The sequence below is a fragment of the Chionomys nivalis genome, chromosome X (assembly GCF_950005125.1).
Source record: "Chionomys nivalis chromosome X, mChiNiv1.1, whole genome shotgun sequence".
In the NCBI taxonomy this organism is placed as follows: Eukaryota; Metazoa; Chordata; class Mammalia; order Rodentia; family Cricetidae; genus Chionomys; species Chionomys nivalis.
Window position 1 is genome coordinate 5,127,202 of NC_080112.1, and position 23,865 is coordinate 5,151,066.

At 40.4% G+C, this 23,865-nt stretch overlaps 1 protein-coding gene across 1 annotated transcript in view; it reads right to left on the reverse strand.

The window, feature by feature from the left end:
* The window catches only part of Tmem185a (transmembrane protein 185A), a 39,005-nt gene extending 22,443 nt beyond the window's left edge, over positions 1-16,562 (reverse strand). The window contains exons 1-2 of the mRNA XM_057759679.1: positions 16,377-16,562; positions 1,978-2,154 (exon numbers count right to left, since the gene is read on the reverse strand). Coding sequence (XP_057615662.1) covers positions 1,978-2,154; positions 16,377-16,414 — 215 coding nt within the window. The 5' untranslated portion in view covers positions 16,415-16,562. The remainder of the gene's footprint in view (positions 1-1,977; positions 2,155-16,376) is intronic.
* Between the last annotated feature and the right edge of the window lie 7,303 nt (positions 16,563-23,865).

Here is a 23,865-nt window from a genome sequence, read left to right on the forward strand (position 1 = left end):
ACGATCCTTTCCATTGAGTTAAAAACAATACACACCATATTTCATGTAATACTATAAATATTACTTTAGTTTTATCTGCAGGTATAGTTTCCATTCAAGAAGATATGCCAATTTTCTTAGGTGCTACTTTAGAACACAAATAAAAAGTAATAAAATTCTTTTATTAATCTTTATTCCAGTATAATATACTGTAAAATAAAAAGTTAAAGTTGTGCTCAAAGTTCAAATATAAATATTAACTTTTAATAAATTAAAATTGAAAATGTTTATAATGCATTTGAGAGGCCTAACATTTCCATTCAAAGTACAGATAACCATTAATGACACATTTGTCCTATTGGTGATAAGTATTCTAGAAATTAGGACAAAGAGAAAAGAAAGAAGGTCGCAGGTAATTCCTGTACGACTCACTGACATACTACTAATTAATGGTCATAGGGGATGACCGTACCTATGCATAACATACATCTAGCCAGCCACAAACACAACTTCTTTCCTTTCCTTACTTGAAAATATCAAAACAGAGAAAGGAGGCATATAACTTTTAAGTATCAATTAGTTAATTTATTTTTGAGAAACATATAATAGAGATCTGAAATTTTTGTCATAAAAAAGAGATAAATATACAATCAAAAATGGGCGCTGGAAAGATGGTGCAATGGTTAAGAGTGCTTATTATTCTCCCAGAAGACTTAAGTTCGGTCCCCAGCACTCACAATGGGTGGCTCACAACCACCTATAACTCAGCCCTAGGGATCTATCACCCTTTTCTGACCTTCATTGGTATCCTCACACATGTGACACACATTGACACAGGCACATGATTAAAAATACAAAATAGCTGCGCAGTAGAGGCACATACCTTTAATCCCAGCACTTGGAAGGCAGAGGCAGGTGGATTTCTGTGAGTTTGAGGCCAGCCTGGTCTACAAAATGAGTTCCAAGACAGCCAGGGCTACACAGTGAAACAATTGTCTCAAAAAACAAAAATAAAATCTTGAAAAATTATATTATATTCTCAAAACAAAAAAGAAACATTCACACAAAAACATCCTTCGTTTGCTAAGATTCTTAGTGTGTAGCTTTAGAAGTCCTACACACCTATGGGATATGCATTTCACACAGTCTAAACTACAGCTTTTTTTGTTTCTCTTTTTTTTCAAGACAGGGTTTCTCTGTGTAGCCCTGGCCACCCTGGAACTCACTCTGTAGACCAGGCTAGCCTCCAACTCAGAGATCTGCCTTCCTTGGCCTCCCGAGGGATTAAAGACATGTACCACCACCACCTGCTTTTGTCCCTAGCTTTTTAAAAGAGTTGATAATCAAGAACTTTTAAAGCTGAAGTGGCTTTCTTCTATCCTTTTTCCCTTAAGCAGCTCTTTGCCTCTCTGTCTACCTCCCTAATTGTTCTATCAGAAACTTTTGCATTTTTCTTCATGCTCTCACTTGCTACTTCTTCCCCTTGCCTCTCTTTTCTCTGAAAAAGGAAAGGGAGAGGCTCCCATAGAATCCAGATACACCAGGCTTCCTCCACTTCCATGACCCCCCAAAGCTCTGCCTCCTTTCTTAACATCTGACTCCCAATTTATCTCATTCCCTAATTCCTATCTGAGGGACTCATGGCCTTCGGACCAAGCTCACTCTCTGACATCATTACGAGTTTACTCCAGGACTAGAAAAGTAGGAGAAAATAAACCCTAGATCTAAAAATAAACCGGAGAAGACACACAGAGTATTTCTGTGTTTCTTAATCAGCTATGGTATAACATTTCTGTATTTGGGATCTTTGGGCTATCTAGGCACTAAACCGTCCAAACTAACACATTTTTTTTTTATAATAACAAGCATGTTTGCTGGACTGCACTACTCACAAAACTTTGAATAGGAAGAAATTGTCCTTATGAAATCTTTGGTGAGAACCGCCAAGATTTTGTTCTCTCAAGATATAGACCAGTGAGTTTTATAAAGCAGTATTACCGATATTGAGGATTTCGTGCCCAAACTCCGGTTCCTACTGATGCTCCAACAATGACCATTAACTTCCACAACCATATTGGAGCAAAGACAGCCCAGTAGCTCCACTGAATGATGCCATCCAAACGAAGGGCCAGTAGCACAGAGAACAGCAGCAGACAGGCATAAATGAGGAATTTACTACAAGAAAAGAAAAATGATGAAAAAGAACTCATTTTAATAAACAGCTGATAATGAAGAGAATTACAGACATATTTCAGTTCATAAAGTAAGTCATTAATTCAGGGATGCAGAGACGGTTCAACAGTTAAGACCATTGGCTGCTTTTCCAGAGGACACAAATTCAGTTCCCAATACTTAAAAGACAGCTAACTGCTATCTATATCTCCAGTTCCGGGGTACAACCTCTTCTTCTGGCCTCTGAAGCCCTGCACACACAGGGAGCACAGACATACATGCAGGCAAAACACTCATACACATAAATAAAAATAAATAACACATTTAAAAATCACTAATTCAACAATTATTTATTTAAAAGTTCTATGTAGAAGACATTGTGTTGGGGACAAGAAAACAAAAGCAGGTAATTAAGTGTCGCAGTCCCCCTCGGCCAGCAAGAAGGACGCGCAACACTGGAGCTCTTCTTGCTAAGCAGTTTTTTTTTTAAAATATTTATTTATTTATTATGTATATAATATTCTGTCTGTGTTTATGTCTGCAGGCCAGAAGAGGGCACCAAACCTCATTACAGATGGTTTTGAGCCACCATGTGGTTGCTGGGAATTGAACTCAGGACCTTTGGAAGAGCAGGCAATGCTCTTAACCACTGAGCCATCTCTCCAGCCCTTGCTAAGCAGTTTTATTCAGGACCTTTTGACAATGCGTTCTCTCTCCCTTCTTCCCCTCTCTCTCTTCTCTCTCTCTCTCTCTCTCTCTCTCTCTCTCTCTCTCTCTCTCTTTCTCTCTCTCTCTCTCACTCTCTCCCTCTTTCTTTTCCTCTCTCCTCCTCGGGCAAAACCTCCCAGCCCTTAAGTAGGCATGGGCAACCAACCCCAGATTGCCAGGTGGGCACTGCCCATAGGTCCACGCATATGCAAGCAGCTGACAATCATGTGATCACAGCATAAGTCAGGTCTTAGCCATAATTAGGAGCTGATTATCAGATGTGGCTTCACGCAGCTCGCTACAATTAAGTCTCCTGCTTCCAAGGAATTTCTGATAGAATCTGTACACAGAAAGGCATGATTAAGATGCAGTGTAATATTTGTGTAAATGGTGAGAAGGAAGCTAGGAAAAGAAAGTATGGGATCTGGCTGAGGTAGTAGGAAGAAGAGACATGGTGATCACAGAACTTCAGAGGTAACTGGAGGTTTGTTAGACAGACAAACAAATTAGATGAGGAAGCATGCCAAACAGAAGGAGCTAGTTTGACCACAGCATGGAGAGTGGGGAAAGTCAAGCTCTGTCATTGACTATTTGATTCTATTCTCATAAAGGTATCCCTTTGGACATTAATGTCCTGATAAAAATAAAAATAGCCATGTATGGTGGTTCAGACCTGTGATCCCAGCATTTAGGTAGCTGAGGCAGGAGGAACATTGTGACTTCCAGATCATCTTGGCCTAAATAGTGAGTTCCAAGCCAGCCTGCAAAATATCAAGGAATCCTATCTTTTTTTTTTAAAAAAAGATTTATTTATTTATTATGTATACAGTATTGTCAGTATTCTGTCTGCATGTGTGCCTGCAGGCCAGAAGAGGGCACCAGATCTCCTTACGGATGGTTGTGAGCCACCATGTGGTTGCTGGGAATTGAACTCAGGACCTTTGGAAGAACAGGCAGTGCTCTTAACCACTGAGCCATCTCTCCAGCCACCATGAAATCCTATCTTAAATACAAAACAAAGGGGGCTACAGAGATGGCTCAGCAGTTAAGAGTACTACTTGCTTTTGTAGAGGACCCGAGTTTGGTTCTCAGCATGGACAGGAGATGGGTCACAAATGCCTATTACTCCAACTCCAGTGGACCAGACACCCTGAGGACCTCTACAGGCACAACCACACTAGTGGCATTCCTTCATACACACATACACATATGCATAAATAAAAAATATTTAAAACAAAAAACACACAAAAGGAAAAATAAGCAGTTATCTGTCATATTCATACGCCGTACATATTTAAAATAATATATATTACTTTAAATGCCTGAGTAAATTACAGATACATCTATATATACACATACTCATGTCACAAATAGAAAAGACTTTGGTAGATGTCTTCGAAATAATATGATATTACATTGTCAAGCACATCTACTTCTAGCCTTGATATAAAAACAGGACTAAGATTTACCTTTCCTGTCCCCAGTACCTCGTGAGGCCCCACCATTTGCTGACTACAGGTAGTTAGTGGCCCCTGGGGAAGGGAAAGATACTTCCTTCAGTGGCATAGTCACTGATAAGAAGTCTATGTTTCTGAAAATAATCCCTCCCCCAGGAGTCTGTAAGTGACCCTAATGAAACCCAGTGGCACACTAAAAGAAATAAAGACATGAAAATGTGGAAGATCTGTGGGGGTGGGAAATGAACAGGAAGGGCCAATGGCGAGTGAATATGAGTTTTAAAAAAATGCATATATACGTGTGAAAATGCCATAAAGAAACCCATTATTTAGTATAATCAACATAGCTAATCAAATTTAAAAATTATCTCCCCAGCATAAAAAAAGGAACTGAACAAAATATACAACAGTTTGGCAAAAGGCAGTGAAGAACAGAAGGAACTAGGAAAAATAACAAAGAGGACAAAAGCAGCATTGCCAGGGTTTACTGACAGGAGGTAGTTTGTAGGCTGTAGCAAAAAGACAGGTGAGGCCAGCCTGGTCTACAGAGTTGAGTTCCAGGATAGCTAGGACTGCTATACAGAGAAACTCTGTTTCAAAAAACCTAGATAGATGGATGGATGGATGGATGGATGGATAGATAGATAGATAGATAGATAGATAGATAGATAGATAGATAGAAATAACATTAAATGTAAATAGTCTAAATACCAGCATGAAGACAAAGATGTTTATGTTGGATAAGTAAGAAACTATATACTATATATGTGTAAGAAACCCATATAAAGGCTGCCTGCCCTGGGTGCCAAGGAGAAAATAAAACTCTGTCCAGTGCCATTACTACAGAGTAGGAGAAGGAGACCCACATGCCTGCCCAGGCCAGGGCAGCTTGCCCTGGACACTGAGGAGAAAACACAGCAAATGCTGAGCAAATATATGGTGTGGAGAAAGAGAGAGAGAGAGAGAGAGAGAGAGAGAGAGAGAGAGAGAGAGAGAGAGAGAGAGAGGAATATGGGAGAGAATATGGTTCATGTCCTGTAGAGAGAGGCTGATCTGAAGACATGAAGGCACTGAGGAGTGGGCTGAGGTCCACTGGGGTCATGGTGATGTTTTGGCCTGGGCTGCTGCCAAAGCCCATGTCTGGATCTGTGGCCCTGCAGCAGTAGTGGTCTGTGGTTCCTGATGGCACCAAAGGTCAAGAGGATAGTTGGTCATGCCACTCAATGGCTGCAACACTAGGGAGAATTGGCCCTGCCTGTTACCTGCTGCAGCAATCCAGAGAACAGGTCCTACATCTTGCCTTAGCAGTACAATAGAGTCGACCCTGATGACAAGGGTGGGGGGAGTGAAGGGAGCAGCGGGTGGGGAGTGAGCAGCAGAGAATATGAGTGTGGGAGATCTGACCCCAACCCCCATCTGCCATGTGGTGCTGAGGGAAAGATGCCCTCCTGATGTGGGATGTCCTTCTGTATATGTGTTACTTTTATTGGTTAGTGAATAAAGTCTAGGGCTTAGCAGAGCAAAGCCAGGTGGGAAATCTGAACATAGATAGATAGATAGATAGATAGATAGATAGATAGATAGATAGATAGATAGAGTAGACAGAGTTAGGGAGGTGCCATGTAGCTGCCAAAGGAGACAGACACTGGATCCTTACCAGTAAGCCACAGCCTCATGCAGATAGATGATTAATAGAAATGAGTTAATTCAAGATGTAAGAGATAGCTAGAAATATGCCCGAATCATTGACCAAACAGTATTGTAATTAATATAGTTTCTGTGTGATTATTCGAGTGGCTGGGAAACAAACAAGCAGTCTCTGCTTACACCCTCCCCCTCCTAGCCCCTAGCTGCATCACTCAAGGAAGTGGGCCCTGTACCTCACCTGGACAGCATAGCAGAGCTGACCCTGTTGACTTGGCTCAGGTGAACTGCCAGGAGAACAGGAGTGTGGGAGACCTGGCCCCACCCCTCATCTGCCATGTGGTGGGGTGACCAGTGAGGGAGAAATGGTCTCCCACCCTACCCCCTTCACCATCTGTGGCAGGCAGGAGAGCTGGCTCTGAGGTCATGAGAGTGGGAGAGCTGTCCCTGCGCCTCACTGGCTGTAGTACTCAGGAGAGTGGCTCCTGCACCTGGGCAACACAGTAGAGCTGGCCCTGGTTGTGTAGGTGTGGGTGAGCTGGCCCAGAGGACTTGAAAACAGGAGAACCAGCCCCAGCCCTTGCTTCTTGCTGCATAGGATGAACTAGGTGGAGCAGTGATAGAGAGCTCACCTGGTGCTAAGGATCGGGGAGAGCTGAAGGGCTAACAGTGCAACCACCAGACCCAGAACTAACACTATGTATAAGCCCACTCCACCATTCACTCCATGTATGATCTGCAGGAGCATTTGAAGGGGCCATTCCTGCAGAGCCAAAGCTGCAGGATCTTATGACACAGGACAACAGGATACCTAAGAGGAGTCCAAGTGAGGGCCCAGTATGAATAGTATAGCAGAAACCAGAGGCCTTGAATCAGACCAATGACTTTGCATTGAACATTTGCAAGTAAAGATGTATGGGCTAAAGGGTATATATTCTGGGAGTCACTGTGTAACACTACAGCTTCCTGATGATAGTTTTCTCTTTTTTTTTTCTCTTAAATTTTATCTTATGGGGGGGGGGCTGTTCAAGGGCAGAGGGAGGATACCAAAGGACGGGGAGATGAACAGAATCAGGATGCATGATGTGAAAGCCACAAACCATAAGCAAAGTTAAAAAAGAAACCCATGTAAGTATAAAATTAGATAAATTAAAAGCAAAAAGATGGAGATGGGTATACCAAACAGGTATATTATCCAAAAGAATGCTGGAGTGACTTCATTAGTATCTTTTACAGTATCAACTGTCTCACAGTTCTCTATGACAAATGGTCATAATTGGATTTTAGAATCTCAGCAGACCAAAATCATGTTTGTTTCCCCCTTTTTATTAAATATAGATTCTTTTCTCATACAATATAATCTGATTAGAGTTTCCCCCCTCTACTCCTCCCCCACATCCTCTCCCATCTGGATCCATCCCTTTCTATCTCTTATTAGAAAAGAACAGGCTTCTAGGAATGATATCAAAACATAACAAAATAAAATATAATAAAACAAAAAACCATCATACTGAGGCTGGACAAGCCAAGCCAAAAGAAAAATAAAGGAGCTGCAAGAAAAGGCACAAGAATTAGAGGCTTACTTCTTCCCACAGTCAAGAGACCCATAAAATTACTAAACTGAAAGCTATAGTGTATATACAGAGGACCGCATGCAGACCCGTTCTTGCCCTGTGATTGCTGCTTCCTTCTCTGTGAATTCATGAAATCTGCTCAGCTGCAAAGTCAAGTTGTTTATCATCAGGAAATTCTGAGTAAAATCTGTTTACAAGCTCATTCCAGGTGTTGGAAGACCCAAGCACAACTAAGGTCTCTGTTTCTGTGTTGTCAGTTGGGGATTGTCCTTAAATACTACAGGTATATCTTCAGTCCTTAATCATAGGTTCCTGTATCTTGAAGCCAACAAAAGCATATTGAAAATTTCTCATTATTCATTTTTTAAACTTCTATTTCTACCATATTTCTCCCAATACCAGAAATTTTTTTTCAGAATTCATATGATTAGATTGGGTTCACTTAAATCAGGCTAATCATTCCCTTTCCTGTTGTTACAGTGCCAAGGACTGACTCCAGGGCCTCATACATGATAGTTAAATACTTGAGCACTAAGTCCGACCCCTGACTAATAATATCCCTATTCTAATTCCAGAGTGTTCCAAGATTTTTGTTCTTTAGTTATACATAGGTTTCCTAGTGTTAGGAAACTTCCAAACAGAATTAAGGCTCTTAATCAGGTAACCTTAAAATAGGGAGACTGACCTGAATTTTTCAGGTAGGCTTAAGGTGACCATGTGACTTCCTAAAAGCATAACAGGAATGGGTTGGGGAAATGGTTCAATGAGTTAAAGCATGAATACAAACAAGCCTTACAACCTGATATAGTGGGGCAAATCTGTAATCCCAGCAATCTTACAGAGAGATGGGAGGTGGAGACAGGGGACTCAGCCAAAGTTCCTAGGCCAAATAGTCTAAATATCCTGTATAGTATTGGAAAGAAGAGAGACCCTGCCTCAGCAAGGTGGAAGGTGAGAACTAACTGCTGATATGTAAGCCACATACCTGAAAACGCGTGTGAGCACACACACGCACACACACACACACACACACACACACACACCAATTAATTAATTTTAAACCAGGAAGAAAAAAATCAAAGAGATATGGCAAAGGGGGAAAATATTAGGCACATTCCAGATGTAAGAGTTCATTCTGCCATTTCTTACTGCTGGATTTGAAGGAAAAGAAGGAAAAATGAGCCACAGAATGGAAGTAGCCTCTGAAACCTGAGAATGAGTTTTGACTGACAGACAGCAAATAGGGAAACTTAAGTCCTATAATTTCAAGAAAATACATTCTATGTTTTTATTATCAGAATCATTTTTGCAATGTTTTTCTGTACAGGGACCTAAATTTTCACAACAGCCAAAATTACTTTGGAAATGGACTAATAGCCCAGAGCCTTCAGATGATTTGATTTTAACAATGTCAGACTCAAAACAAAAGATCCAAATAGTACATGCTATTCCTAGCGTTTTGGTAGATAGAACTGTGAAATAAGCCTGTGGCATTTTTTCATATTAATAACAGAAATTAATACTGTAAGTTTAAATATATCCATGAAGTTTCTTTTGTCATACCATATATTCCAGGAGCCTAGAATTAGGACATGGATATCTTTGGGATACCATTGTGCCAAACATAAACTGTGGAAGACACCAGAAGATCCAAAGATCTCTGATGTTTATGAATTGGTAGATTTCCTATTGTCAAAATGGTCATGCTATCAAAAGTAATTTCCAGATTCAATGCTCAATTCCCCCCAAAAATTCCAATGACATTTCTCACAGAAATAGAGACAAAAGAATCCTAACATTTATACAAAAAAGAAAAGGCCCTAAATACACAAAGTAAATCTGGGTAATATTAACAATGCTGGAAGTATCACAGTACCTCACTTCAAATGGCATTACAGAACCACATGTAACTAATGTATTTATCTTTGTCAAAAATCATCTGATTACATGAACAGGATATAAGACAGCCTGTTAAATGCTGCTAGGAAAACTGGATAGCCACATGGAGAAAACTGAAACTACAGCTTTATCTCTCATTCTGTACAAAAATAAACTTCAAATAGCTGAGTCCTCAACAAAAGATCGGAAACTTTGAGACTACTAAAGGGAAACATATGGAACAGTTCAAGACATAGTCAGAAGCGGTGACCCAATAGTCTAGGTAGTTAGAACAAGGAGAGAAAAATAAGATTGCAGTAAATTTAAAAGCTTTTTCACAGTAAAACAAAAAAAAAGTTATATAACTAAGTGAACAGAGAGTCTACAAAATGTGAGAAAATATTTGCCAGCTATTCACCTGATATTAACATCCAGAACATTTTAAAACCTCAAAATGTAAAGAGTACATAAGTCAATTAATATATTAACCAATAAACTGAACCAATAATTTCAAATGAAAAAATACAAGCAGTCAATGAATACATGATAAAGGGGAAAAGCAAATCAAAACTACATTGAGATTTTATCTCATCCCAGACAGAATGGTTATCATCAAGAAAACCATAACAAATTCAAACAAGTGTCCTACTTCTGAAGCTGGCATTTTTAAACGCAAGCATGTGGTACCCTAATAATTTCTCAAGTTACTTCTAAATGCCATCAAATTTTAATTTAAAGGGCTACAGAAATGGCCCAGCAGTTAAGAGCACTTTCTGTTCTTATAGAGGATTCACCTTTGGTTCCCAGCACCCACATGACAACAGCTTTAGAGTTCTATAGTTCTAGAACTCCAATTCCAGGGGATCCAATACCCTCTTCACTCCAATTCCAAGGGATCCAATACCCTCTTCTGTCCTCTGTGGGTATTGCATGCATATGGTACATAGATTAAACAAGATACTCATACAGATAAAATAAAAATAATACTTTTTAAAAGATACCTTTCTGAAATGTATAAGGAGTTTAATGCTCAGGCTCATGAACAGACACCAAAGAGCTTACTCTAAGTATAAAATTTTAAAAACTGTTTTCTGAAAATTAAAAGAATGCAACTGGACCCTTTAGACCCACTGGGTTTCTCCAGTGAAATCTCCTGAGTTAACTAGAGTATGAATACAGGTATAAACGGATGCAAGTAAGTTACCCCCCAACACACACACACACCATACTCTAGGTGACACATTTATGTTTATGATGTGAGAGACTGGCTCTAACTGACAAACTATTATGGACACTCAAATTCTTTATAGCCTATTTATCTCATCTGATTTGTTATGCATTGATTCTTTAAGATAAAGGCAAGTGAAAACATTGTGCAAATAATATATTTTATATATTGTTTCTGTAGTATTACTGAAGAGACAAGTTGTAAAAAATCTCATTTGGTAATAATTTTCCTGACTACTGAATCATGGTTTAACCATTAGATATGACTGATCATATATTATCAGTCACACACCATCTACACCTAAATTCAGTACGAGACCTTTATCTGAAAATTTTAGTCACTTTATATACTTATGACCCATCACTGGGAAAAACAATCAGAAAGTCATAGCATAATATTGGTAAATTTAATTTCTAGTGTCCTAAGAAACCAATACTCCTCCAATACTCTGCTTCCTTCCTACGATAGAATTTTTCAATGGTTTATGCCAGTTTATGCTCAACATATACACATGCAGTACATTTACTCAGTGCCTCAAAATCCTGGCCCTCAAAGAAATCACAGTCAATAAAAACTATGTTTGTAAGTTATCAAGTAATGGCAATATTTTAAGAATCAGAAATTATACATGTAAATGGAATTTACATCCTTTGACGATTCCCATTGAAGGTAAAGCATTAATTTCACTATCATTGCTCAAATCATTTTTAGAACATGCCTCTCAGAAGTGCCTTAAGAGCCTGACATACATTATTTTGACTATATAAATAGTGCCAAATCTTTGCTGAGAGTGGATGTGAGTTCTGGAAACTGCCAAAATTAAACCAGTGCCAAATTTAGTGAATAAGATATATGATCAAACTAGGTGTCACTATTTTGGTTCAAAAATGATTATTATAATGCACTGAGATAGATTTTCTTAAGTGATTTATAAAACTGACTCCAAAGGCCATTCTAGAATATTAACAAGGGTTCTAAGCAGTGGAATGGGTATACTTTATTTTCCCAACTTCTTTGAATGATAATATTTGAATATAGAAACAGCAATATAAGGTCTGCTTTGTATAATCATTTTACAACTCCTAAATAAAAGGTCCCTGTCTTAGTGTTCAATTGCTGTACTAAAACATCATGAACAAAAGTAACTTGGAGAGGAAAGGGTTTTTACTTTACACTTCCAGGTAACAGTCCATCACTTAGGGAAGTCAGGGCAGGAATTCAAGCAGAGAGAGAACCTGAAGGCAAGAGCTGATACAGAGGCCATGGAGGGGAGCTTCTTACTGGCTTACTCCTCATGGTTTGCTCAGCCTGCTTTCTTTCAGAACCCAGGACCACCAGCTTAGAAGTGGTGAACCCTCTTCTATCAATTGTTAATCAAGAAAATGCCCCCACAGGCTTGTCCACAGACCAAACTTGTGGGGGTGGTACACATTTTCTCAATTTAGGTTCCCTCTTCCAAATGACTCTAGCTGATGCCAAGTTGAAAAAACACTAGCCAAAATGGCCCCTCAGTATACTGAACATACTGTCATAGAAGGAAGGACATGCAGGGTAGAGCAAAAAGCTTCAGAAGGAACCTGACCTAGATTAGAATCTCGATTTGCTTCACAACTGCCTGTCTGACTTTAGAGAAGTCCAGACTCTCTAAAATGAAACTGGCTGGGGCCAGAGAGATTAATCAATAGGCAGAGGCACTTGCCACTGGCCTGACTTGAATTTAATCCCCAAGACCAACATGCTGGAAGAAGAGAACTGACTTCTGCAAGCTATTCTCTGACCTCCATATGCACACTGTGCCATATGTGCACCCAGACATACACAAAACAAAAAAGTATTAAAATTAGAAAATCAAATAAAATGAGGCTGATTTCTGATATGTAGGGCTATTGTAAAGAGTAAGGATAATGAAAAATAAAGTGCCAACATTGTGTTGACACATGGTGGATGCTCATAAGTCATAGCTATTATTAACAACTATTAATCAGTAAAAGTCAAGACAATATTCTATCAGTGGCTTTATATGCCCCCTAATGGATATGCAGTCATCCCAACAGTAATTTGTTATCAGTACTGACAGTATGCTCATACTGACAGATCAGTGGCCAGCTTTTAAAAGTTTAAGGATTATTTGGAGTAACTAACACTATGTACTTTTTACAGTGCTAGAGAGAATCAAACCTGCATGTTAGACAAAAGCTCAACCACTGAACTCAACCCTAACCTCAACAGCATGTATTTTTTAACACTGCACACATTATGTGCAGTGATCATACTACACTATCCTTCCTTTTTAACAATTCTTTTGAAAACATATTACTTTATATGAATAGATGTGTTGCCTGTATGCATGTCTGTACACCATGTGCGTACCTGGTGGCTGCAGAGCCTTTAGTGAACTGTCACCAGCAATCACATTATTTTTTTTCCTGATTTCAAATAAAAGATAACTTATAAAGACTAAAAAGCAGCTTTAGAATAAGGAGCATACAAGAAGATTGCAAAGATAATTTAGTTCATTAGTATTACATGACCATATAAGGAAGCCCCACCCCCACCCCAAAGGCATTTTTCAGTCTTTGTTTCAGTCTAGAATACCCAAGGAATACACCACACTCCCATCACGAGCCCACTACAGATGAGTCAGTAGGCCAAGCAGAGTTCTCACAGCCTTTCAATGCTGTTTGGCTGGCAGAGCTGAAGGGCCTTCTCTAACAAATAACAACTCTACCAAAAGAGTAGACAACCCTGAGGCCTTGTGGTATAGTCAGGTTGCCGATTTAAAGTCACATACACCCAAATCTGTACCTCCCAGGGACAGACATTCTGGAATCAGATTCCCATCTCTGTAAACTTCTAATAGTCTGTTTAATCTGTAAAGCTGTTAGAGGCTTCAGGCAGTCAAAAATAATTCTTGGTAGCCATAGTATGTTTCAAGAATTTTAACTTGTGTAACTAAAAGGCAATTAGGGAAAGAAAGTTCATGATCAACCACTTCTGTGGCAGAGGAAAATAGGTAGAGGGTCAGCTGTTAGCCCTGGGTGCTAAACACTTTTGAATCATTCTGTGTTACTACTATTTCTAGAAAAATGACAATATCACAGTGAAATTTCATTGACCAAGACTTGCAAGGTAGGAACCACTAAGCCATAACAGTGGCTATATCTGTGCTACAGAAATAATCTCCAGAGCACATTCTTCTTTACTCTCAAAGTCCTTCCCATCTTGCCAATGGGATAGTTGCACTCTGAAGGGACATAGAAGGAAAATAGTCCATACAATGAGAAGGAAAGCAGTCATTGAACAAAGCAGTTCTAGACAGTTCCTACAAGCTCTGTTGAGTTACCATTCATTTTGCAAATACTTACAGAGCCAGCTGTTATATCATAGAAACAACAGTAATATAAGTCACAGGTTTGGTCCTACATGGTTTGAATTTCAGTAGGGGAGAGAAATATTAAATAAACAAAAGGACACATGCAAGGGCACAGATAAGTGCTCTAAACAGGGGACTATGTTATTCCACAGAGATTGGGGTTGGGGAAACTAGGACAACTTCTTTCAGCAACTACCAAGTGAGTAGAGATTTCAATGGTAAGTAGAAGTTACCAAAGTCCCTATTAAATAAGTAGATATGATAAAGCTCGGAACATACACGAATTGGTTCAGAATTAGAGACAAAGACAGCAGCACAAAGATCTGAGGTCATTAGCACAGGGTGTTTTCCTGTCTACACCACTCACTTTGCTCTCCGGGTGTCTGAAAGGCTTTTGTCAGCATGGAGAAGATTAAAACACAACGTTAAAAACTAGATCAACCATAATACATAAAACACCACTATCTAAGAAAAATCTAACCTGTTAATATCAACTCATCATTGTATTCTTGGAACATCTTTAAGGTAATACTATTCCTTCCCACTAATAACACTGAATCAGGACAATGGTGGCCTACAGGAGACCTTTTAAATTATTTCAGGGAGAGATGCATTGTTCTCCATTTAGAATTCAAGCACTAATAGGTGTATTAATGATTATTATAAATCTCTTCAAAGTATTTCATTATAATTTTTAGACTTGTATTGGGAGGAAAAAATGGTTAAGGAAAAAAATGGTTATCAGTGGACCACTACTGCTTTCACAGCTCTCAGGTAACTTGAAACAGGCCCTTGCAGCTTCTGGCCTAGCTGATCCCTAATAAACAAGTCACAGAACTTTCTATTTGTAACACTGTAATCAGCCATTAATTCAAGCGCAATAGCCTTGTGAAAAATTATACTCATTCTATAGATAAAACTGACAGATAAGTGAGTTGCCCAAGGACATGAAACCATTCAGCTTTTATTTCTCTTTCTAGAAAATATACAAGATGTGTCCAGCTTCAGTGCCATCCCCAAGTTGTCCTAGGAGCAGCAGAGGAAAAATTTCAGTATAGTTATTCTAAATGAACTCCTCTCTGCAGAATAACTTCGAGGCCAACAGTGACGGCCACAGATCAAGGCCAGAATATGAACACAAAGACAAATGAGAGCACCCAGTCACTAGCAGTGGCTTTAGAATTTAAAGAAGACTGCACTCCAAATAGTACCCTCTCCCTCTCTCTCTAGTCTCTTTCATGTCCAACAAACAGCCAAGAAGGTGATCTCGCTGGGCTAGAAAAGTTCAGGAATGCACAATACATCCAATCCTCTATCCCTGCACTGGAGGCTGGGACTGACAAGACTAGCTTCCTTGAATGCCTGTCTTCTATCCTCCTTTTACATAGTAATGGACTAAAGAGATCAGTGAAGTGAACTCACCTCACAGCTTATTAAAGAGGAACAAAGAATCACTTGGTTACCTATGGCCTCGTCTCCAATCTAGGTCTTGACTCAGTTTACTTCCAAAGACGTTTTCTAAGTACTTACTATATGACAGATGGGGTGGGTGGGTGGGAGGTGCTGTGGAAGGGGACAATCAGGAAGTGGTTTCTGTTTCGGGAGCTCACACCTCGCAGAGGGAACAGTTTTACAACAGTTTGGCAAGTGAACGGACAGAGATTTTGACTTTAGCCAGTGTTTTCTCCACACTGCCCACTACGGATTTCAAGTCTTGGAAATAAGCAGAGCAATACCGACTTCTTGCGAATAAACTTACAGCAAAGGCTAAGAAAATGCGTATGGAAACGATCAGGTTCATCCCCCAAAGGTATTATGTAAGATTTACCATACCCTGGCAACGACTCTAAAAATTCAGTATCTCAGATATCTGTTCGATAAATAAGCAAAGTAACGGCGGACAGGCATAAATCCAAGGAAAACTCCAAGAGCTGGAACTAGAGGAAACATCTGGGAAGGTGGCCGGGGGTGGGGGGTGGGGTGTTGTCAGGGTCAAGAGAAATGGCCCTAGCACAGAGAATGGGGACAGGCAGGCAGAGCATTGAGGTGAGGAAAAAGAGAAATCAAGACAGAGAAGTTGGAATACGATAGAAAGAGGACGAGTGGGAGAGCAATGGGCTTCCCTCCAGGAGGACACCGCTCCAAACTGGACAACTTGGGCCACGGCCGGTTGGTTCCAGTTGGTGTGGGAGGAAGAAGCGGATGGACGGACTAAAAGGCCGACAACAGCTTTCCCGAGAGCAGCTGGCAGCCGTGAGGAGCCTCGGGCCGGTACCGGGGTCCTCAGGCTCCAGCACCGCGGCCACCTCGCCTCTCCCAGCCGCTGCCTGAATCCAAGCCCCCGCCTGGCACCGCCAACGTACCTCGGGTTGAAGTCCTGAAAGAGGCCCCTCAGGTTCATGGCGGAGAACTTCACAGAGGCGTCCTCCTCTTCCCCCCGCCCCCCACGCCGCGAAGCCTGCGCCTCACAGAGGGTTCATGCTGCCAAAGCCAGCCGCGTCGCCAACGCCGCCGGGAGCAGAAACCCGAGCAACCAACCGCCTCTGACACTTCTTCCGGCTTCCGTAGCCAGAACGCGCATGCGCTCTGAGGCTCCCCGCTCGCCAGGCCGGGAGGTTATTGGATGACCGGCTGTGGTTATTTTTGTTCCCCAATACCAGCTTGCTGGGCAGAGCGACTACAAAAAGAGGAGGGAAGGGATGGAAAACCTCAGGGGTGGAGAGCGCTAACTGGGGGGAAGCCCTGAAGAGGGTGAAAGCCAAACTGGAGTCCCAGGGTGAGATCATCATAGACACCTGTCACCCACCTGTCTCCCAGACCCATACCAAGGTCTGAAGGATTCCCCAAAATTGACTGTACCTTTGAGCTACACCTACCAGAGTTGCCACTAAATCCAGTTTGCATATAAACTTCCTTTCCATGCTACAAGCATACTGCGATATCCTGACAATTTCAAACTCACATTATCTTTCACCAAAGTCATCTATCTACCCTGTCAACCATGTCCCCATCCTGGGTTTCCACTGTCGTTAGCAGCAGTTCTATCCATCGGGATGCCCAAATTGAAGATGTGGAACTTATCCTTATCCTAATTTAGTTTAGAGTCTCCTTGGCTCCTGTCTGAACTTTGTGGTGGCTCAAGCTGGGCTTTTCCCATTCCCGGTCATACTATTTAGAACTGCCAGGTTCATTTTATTGGACAAGTTAACATCTTGGTGGCTCAGATTTTGTCCTCTGCAAAACGGACACAAAAATCCCTACATTTCCACTTTGGTTAGGAAAGGTCAGAGAGATCATGCATAATGCATAGCCTACCATATGTTAGATGTTCAAAGAATGCTGTTGCTAGCTGTTGTTCTTTTAAGTGCCAGCCTTTTAAAAGAATTCTATTTACTTTTCAACTTCAAAAATGGTACAACGTCATAGCAGAGGACTTAGTCTACCATATTTACTTCCAGCCAATTTAAGAGTTGTTGTTTTCATCAGCACAGCAACACCTTAAGCATTAACTTGGGATCATTATGAGTAATACTCAACTTTGTTACAATAGCTGAGTTTCATGAATGGCAATTTTATGTTGGTTAGCCCCAGGGTAAGCTTAAGATGAACACAGTTGGGAGAATCATGCTTTGCCATGATGTTTCATCTTTCTTCTGGAAACTTGAAAACATTCCACAAGTGGTAATTATTCTCCCTAATACCCACTGAGACATGGATATTATTATATGAGTCGCTTATGAGTGACTAACCTGAATGAAGCAACCAGCTACTGAAGCACCATGACCCTCTCTTAGAATTTTATCACCTTGCTGGAATATTCCTTTATACTCTATGAAGATATGTCACTACGATTGGTTTAATAAAAAGATAAATGGCCAGTAGCTAGGAAGGATTTCCAGACACAGTGGACACTGGAAAGAAGAAGGATTGAGAAGTCAGCCAGATGCAGAACGAGTCAAACACACAAAATGGCAAAGAGGTAAAAGTCACATGGTAGAACATAGATTAATAAAAATATGGGTATTTTAAGTTATAAGAGCTAGTGAGAAACAAGTCTGAGCTATCAGCTGGAGCTGTCATAATTAATAAGCCTCCATGTGGTTATTCAGGAGCTGGCTGGCAGGACAGAAAAAGTCTGACTACACCACCTTCTCTGACCATTCTCCTGATGTCCAATCTCTAGCCCCGAAGTCTCTCCCAGTGAATAGCAAAGTGCAGAAAAGCTAAAGCAAAGAGAAGCTTGCATAATATGCCCAGTACAAATTTGCTAGTGAAGGCAGAGAAACAAAGTTGCAACTTAACATTTCAGCAAACCAGAGTGCTAACAAAAGTTAACTGCCAATATACTGAGTAGCCAGTATCATCTTACTTTCGGAAAGTTTCACCTCAAGCAGACATCAAGAAAACAGCTTGTCAGCTATAATTCTTGAATAACTCAAATCATGGTTTTCTCAAAAGATTTGTGGTAAGTTGCTTAGAGTACCAATGCTACTCTTGGTAGATTACTGGGTACTCCTGGAACTGAGACATTTTTCTACAGGGTCATGAATTCAGTTTTAGCAGTTCCCTGTAGGGTAGGCCATGGGGATTTCTTATCCTGAATACCATGATAAAATTATATCAACATTGTCTTTATGTTCTTTTACTTTGACAAGCCAAGTTGCCATGAAAAAAAAAATAAAAATACTGAAAGAATTCGACTATGGCAATGCTTGGATATTCATCCTCAAGAGGGGGAATTACCTTGACTGCACATTGGCCTCCATGACAAACTTCTGAAGACTGGAGACATAAAGATGAAAGTCATAATGCATTATGACACTTAAATTAAGAGACCTGGATTGAATGAAGGAGACTTTTGTTTGTGGTTTAGATAACCACACTACCGGGGCTTATTTAGGAGAGTAGAAAAGGTATAGATTTAGAAGACTTGGATTAAACACTAGTTTTACCACTAAATTCAGTGGGAGAAGTGACAGCTGGCACCTGTTCTTGAACCTATTAAAGACAGTTGATCTATCCTTGGGAGAGATTGACAAATTCTTCAGACAAGAAACACAGAGATACAAATGCCCAAGACTGACATACCCTATGTTTCCTAAAGTCCCACTCTAGGTACTACCAACTAGAGAATTACTACAGACCCAAAGTCTTTCACCACTTATAAAAAACAACCTGGGCCAGGTGTGGTGTCACACACCTTTAATATCAGCACTCATGAGGCAGAGACAGGTAGATCTCAAAGAGATCAAAGTCCATCTGGTCTATGTATCAAATTCCAGAACTGTCTGAGATGCATAGAGAGACTTTGTTTTAAAGAAATGCAACCTGCAAACTTCCTAAGAGTACCTATTGTTCCTGAGTTTAGTATGATTTTTATAAACGTGTGAATTTTCTTGTCTTGAGATCTCTTTGTGAGGTGGTTACATCTGATATCTGGACAAGAGGAGTTTGATAGACTACAGACCTCTATTTTGGGAATTTGACAATATGGAGGAGGAGTTAGAAGGGATGAAATTACTTATGGTTCTGATGGTATCCGCAACTGTTCCTTTGTCTTCTTCCAGAGACTTTAAGTAGCAATCAACTTAGGGAAGCCTCTTTTAGGATTTGTGGTCAGAAGATCTTAGAGAAGACAAGAGAGTTCCAAAGAGCCAGTGACCATTCTTGCACCCGGGACATCAAAACAAGGTAGATTACCAACTCTCATGGGATTGGTGATCATGGGACTTGTGATCACTAACTCTCAGTAGGATTTCCTATATACTGAAGGATCAGAGGCTGTTTTCTATTGGGAAGCAGAGTGGTAAAACTATACCTGGACTTCACAGTCAACATGGTCTCCCTGCTTCCTCTCTAAACTTTCCCAGCTGCCAAGACTTTTAGAAAGCCTCCTCAAGTAGACAGGGAGGATAGAATCTAAGGAACCTCTATTCTGGGGCTCTATTCTATAATGCCAAGGTCAAATGAACATAGCCAAACATAAAGGGAAGACTACTGCATCCAGCCTTGCTTGTGTCTTGGAATGATGAAAAGAACAGACACATGAATACACAAAAGCTTGGGTCAATTGTGCTGTGCACTCTGACAGAGTGGCACTTAAGACTGCCACCATCAGAGTCTCAGCCTGTTTATTAGGCACCACATATCCGCATATGGGGGAAGAGTTATATAATGGCCGTAGGAGGGTCTCTGTAGGTGAGCAGTTGTAGGCTGTAAACAGCCAGAAAGAACAAGCTGCACTTGCTAGATTTTGTACACACTGATCAGTAGCTTGCTTGAAAACCCTCAGGAAAGCTTTACCATCCCCCTGAGCCTCCTCAGGTGAAGCACAATTAATAAAAACTCAGGGTCATAAATTGGGGTTCAACCTGAAGATCAGAAAAGCAGAACAGCTAGCCACTGGCTCTTACCTCAACCTTAGTCTAAAATGGAGATCTAGCCTCCTGGAATCTCAGAAGAAGACTATGTGTCTGAGAGCTGGCTCTCCCTGTCTTATCTTCCTCTCTAGGGTTGGGATTAAACCATGCACTCCTGGGATTAAAGGTGTATGTTATTGAGGCTACTGGGATTAAAGGTGTGTGTTACCATAACCTGGTCTATAAGGCTGACCAGTGGGACTATATAACTCTCAAATCTTCAGGCAGTCTTTATTTATTAAAATACAATTGAAATGCCACTACACCCAGGGAAGGTTTAGCCACGCCCATGAGGCTTAGGCATTGGAATCCTTGACATGACTGTGCCCATACCATTTACTCAGGGCTTCTTTTGCTCTCTACAGAAAACAGGATGACTAGGTCTACCAGAGGTCATTGACTAGATTCATATAAAACTTGCTTTTCTTCTCATCCCCTCCTTATCTCATTTCTCAGTCTTCCCTTCACTTTTCTTTCCCCATTTGAGCTTCTGTCATGTTCTTCTGGGAACTTCTGCCTAAAATTAGATAGATGTCCTCTTTTACCCTTTTTGTTCTCTAAGCATCTTTTAAGCAGGGTTAGTCTATAACTCTTCTTCAGTCTCCTTCATCCAAAATTTGGTATCTGAACCCTCTGCATTGTGCCAGATACTGTAGGAGACAGCGGGAACAAATAGAAATGAATAGTCAAAAACAGCATTGGGGTTAAGCTTCCAGAACTTGAGAACAGACTGAATCTGAAATTGAGTTGAAGTTGAAAGGACAAATAAGATTTCAGGCTGTGAAAAGTGTAAAGGAAATTACAAGCAGAGGAAACAAACTTCATAAGTGTTTGCACCTATCCTTGGCTTCTCTATGCTCACTAGGTCAGAAAATAATTCTGAGAAGCAACAGCTAAACAGCAATTACATGACCAGGGGCACTTGAATGAAGAACAATCTCTAGCCACAAGCCTGAATGATTCCCAAATAACTTGAGGAAATTATCCTGGGGAAGGTGTCTGCAACATTCTCTTATCCAGAAAGTCATCCAATATGAAATTTGAGCACTTATCACAAATTGTTTCTCCTTTATGATTATCCATAATTAAGCTATTCTAAATTCACTTTACAAACACAAGCACAGAAGAATTTCTAATTTGGTAAATCATTTAGTTACAGTATTCATTATATTCATACTGGAGTCCCATGATGTCCTGGACTTGGTTCCTTTTTTCTTCCTGTCCCCTAAATCAGCTAGTTCTGCCTCATAATAACCCACATGAAGTCTTTCTTGTACTGTGCCAGGTCTCTTTCTTGAAGACTCAGCTCAGGAAGTCTGACTCCTCCTGCAACCTTGTAGGGACATAGCCCCACCCATTGGGGGCGTGTTCGCCTCGGGCTAATGTTTACGGATAAATCTGCCGGGCGTGAGCCCAGCAGCCCTTTTTCTTTTGCTCCGCTTTTCCGGTACACCGCGGGAACCTGTGGTCCTGTAAGTTTATTTCCTTATTAAAGCTGTATATATCTATATAATCTGTCTACATTCATTTGCGCCACCACACAACCTCCTTGCAACTTTGAAGCTGTTTTATACAATAGATGCTCAAGAATTCTGTGGAATGAATTGAGTATCACACCTTTTCTTTCCTTCCAAAGTTTCTAGAGCTGTAGACATTACCTCTAGGCACACACACTCCCATTTTCCTACCGGGTTCTTTCAAGACATGGACACAAAGAAGCTTTTTATTCTTATTATAGAATAACTTATTTTAAATGTGTGTCTGTGTTGTATGCTTGGGCATATGTGTATTTTGTATGTTCACATGTGTGTGAGTGTGTATACATGTATATGACCATGCATATGGAGGCCAAAGGTCAATATCAGATGCTTTCCTCGATCACTGTCTATTTATTGATATAAAGTGTCTCAATGAACTTTGTAGTAAGAGGAGTGGCGGGCTATGTTCCTGGCACCCGGCCGCCTGCACGGCTAGCTTTATACCCGAAATAATTACACAGAAACTGTATTCTTTTAAACACTGCCTGGCCCATTAGTTTTAGCCTCTTATTGGCTAGCTCTTACATATTGATCTAACCCATTTCTAATATTTTGTGTAGCACCACAAGCTGGCTTACCAGGAAAGATCTTAACCTGCGTCTGTCTGGAGTGGGAGAATCATGGCGACTCACTGACTCGGCTTCTTTCTCCCAGCATTCTGTTCTGTCTACTCCGCCTACCTAATTTTCTGTCCTATTAAAGGGCTAAGGCAGTTTCTTTATTTAACCAATGAAATTAACTCCTCCATCATTTCCCCTTTTTCTGTTTAAACAAAAAAGAAAAGCTTTCACTTTAACATAGTAAGATTACATATAAAAAACAGTAATCAAGCAAGAATTAGTTACAATATTTATATCTATTTTATCTTGTATCATAACTAAGAAAAACTATAACTAACCATTCTTCAACTCCATCAAAGACTCCAGAAGGATATAATATTACCTAAGTAAACAAGAAATAAGTAACTTCTAAAATTCTAGAAATGACAGAGACATCTCGCTGCCTGGACAGTCACCCAAAGTTCTTTTGTACCGTTTGGGCATCCATCTTCAGCCTTCAGGCCCATAGTATCCAGCAGACATTTTCATCAAGCAGGAAATTCCAAAGACAGTTCAGTCACTGTCTGCTGTGTCCTGCAGAATGTCTCGCAGACTCTTTCATGGGTCGGGAACCCCGAAAGACCATCTCACCTTTAGGCAAGTTCAGGAGTCCTCTCTCTGCGGGTTCTTTGTGTCCAGTTTATGCAATAGTCCAGGCAAGAACAGGTTCTTGCCAAAATGGCTATCCAACTCCACAAGGAGCCTCTTCGATGCCCATCTTCCTCTTGAAGTAGCTTGGTGCTGCCATGAGCAGACGTGTCTCACTGTCATAAAAAGCCCTAAGTTATTAAAACATTTAAATGCCATATTCTGCAGTCTTTGAAAGATATGAAGAATGCTATCTAACTGAAATATATCTCTATATATCTAGAAAATCTAACTAACATGACTACAAGCTTTACTATTATTGATGATTATCCATTAACAACCTATATTTTCTAATTATACATTACATTTTAAATGAACTACACAATCACAATACCTTAATCAAGAGCAGAAATACGTATACATATAACAAAATTGATCTTAAAATCCATACCAATGCAAATTATTAATATCTATATCATATCCCCCTTTAAATGTAAAAGAACATTTATAAACCATATTTGGGAACATGGGCGCAGTTTTTTCTCTCCAAACTGCTTCCTGCTGAATGGGGGCGTCGTTAATTAGGTCTTTCATGGTATAACCTGTGTGCCAGGGTCATCTCAGTTGGCAGTTGAGTGAAGTAATTTTTTGAGGGTGTTCACAGCAACTTTTCAGGAGGGCATGGTCTATCATACTATATTGGGATAG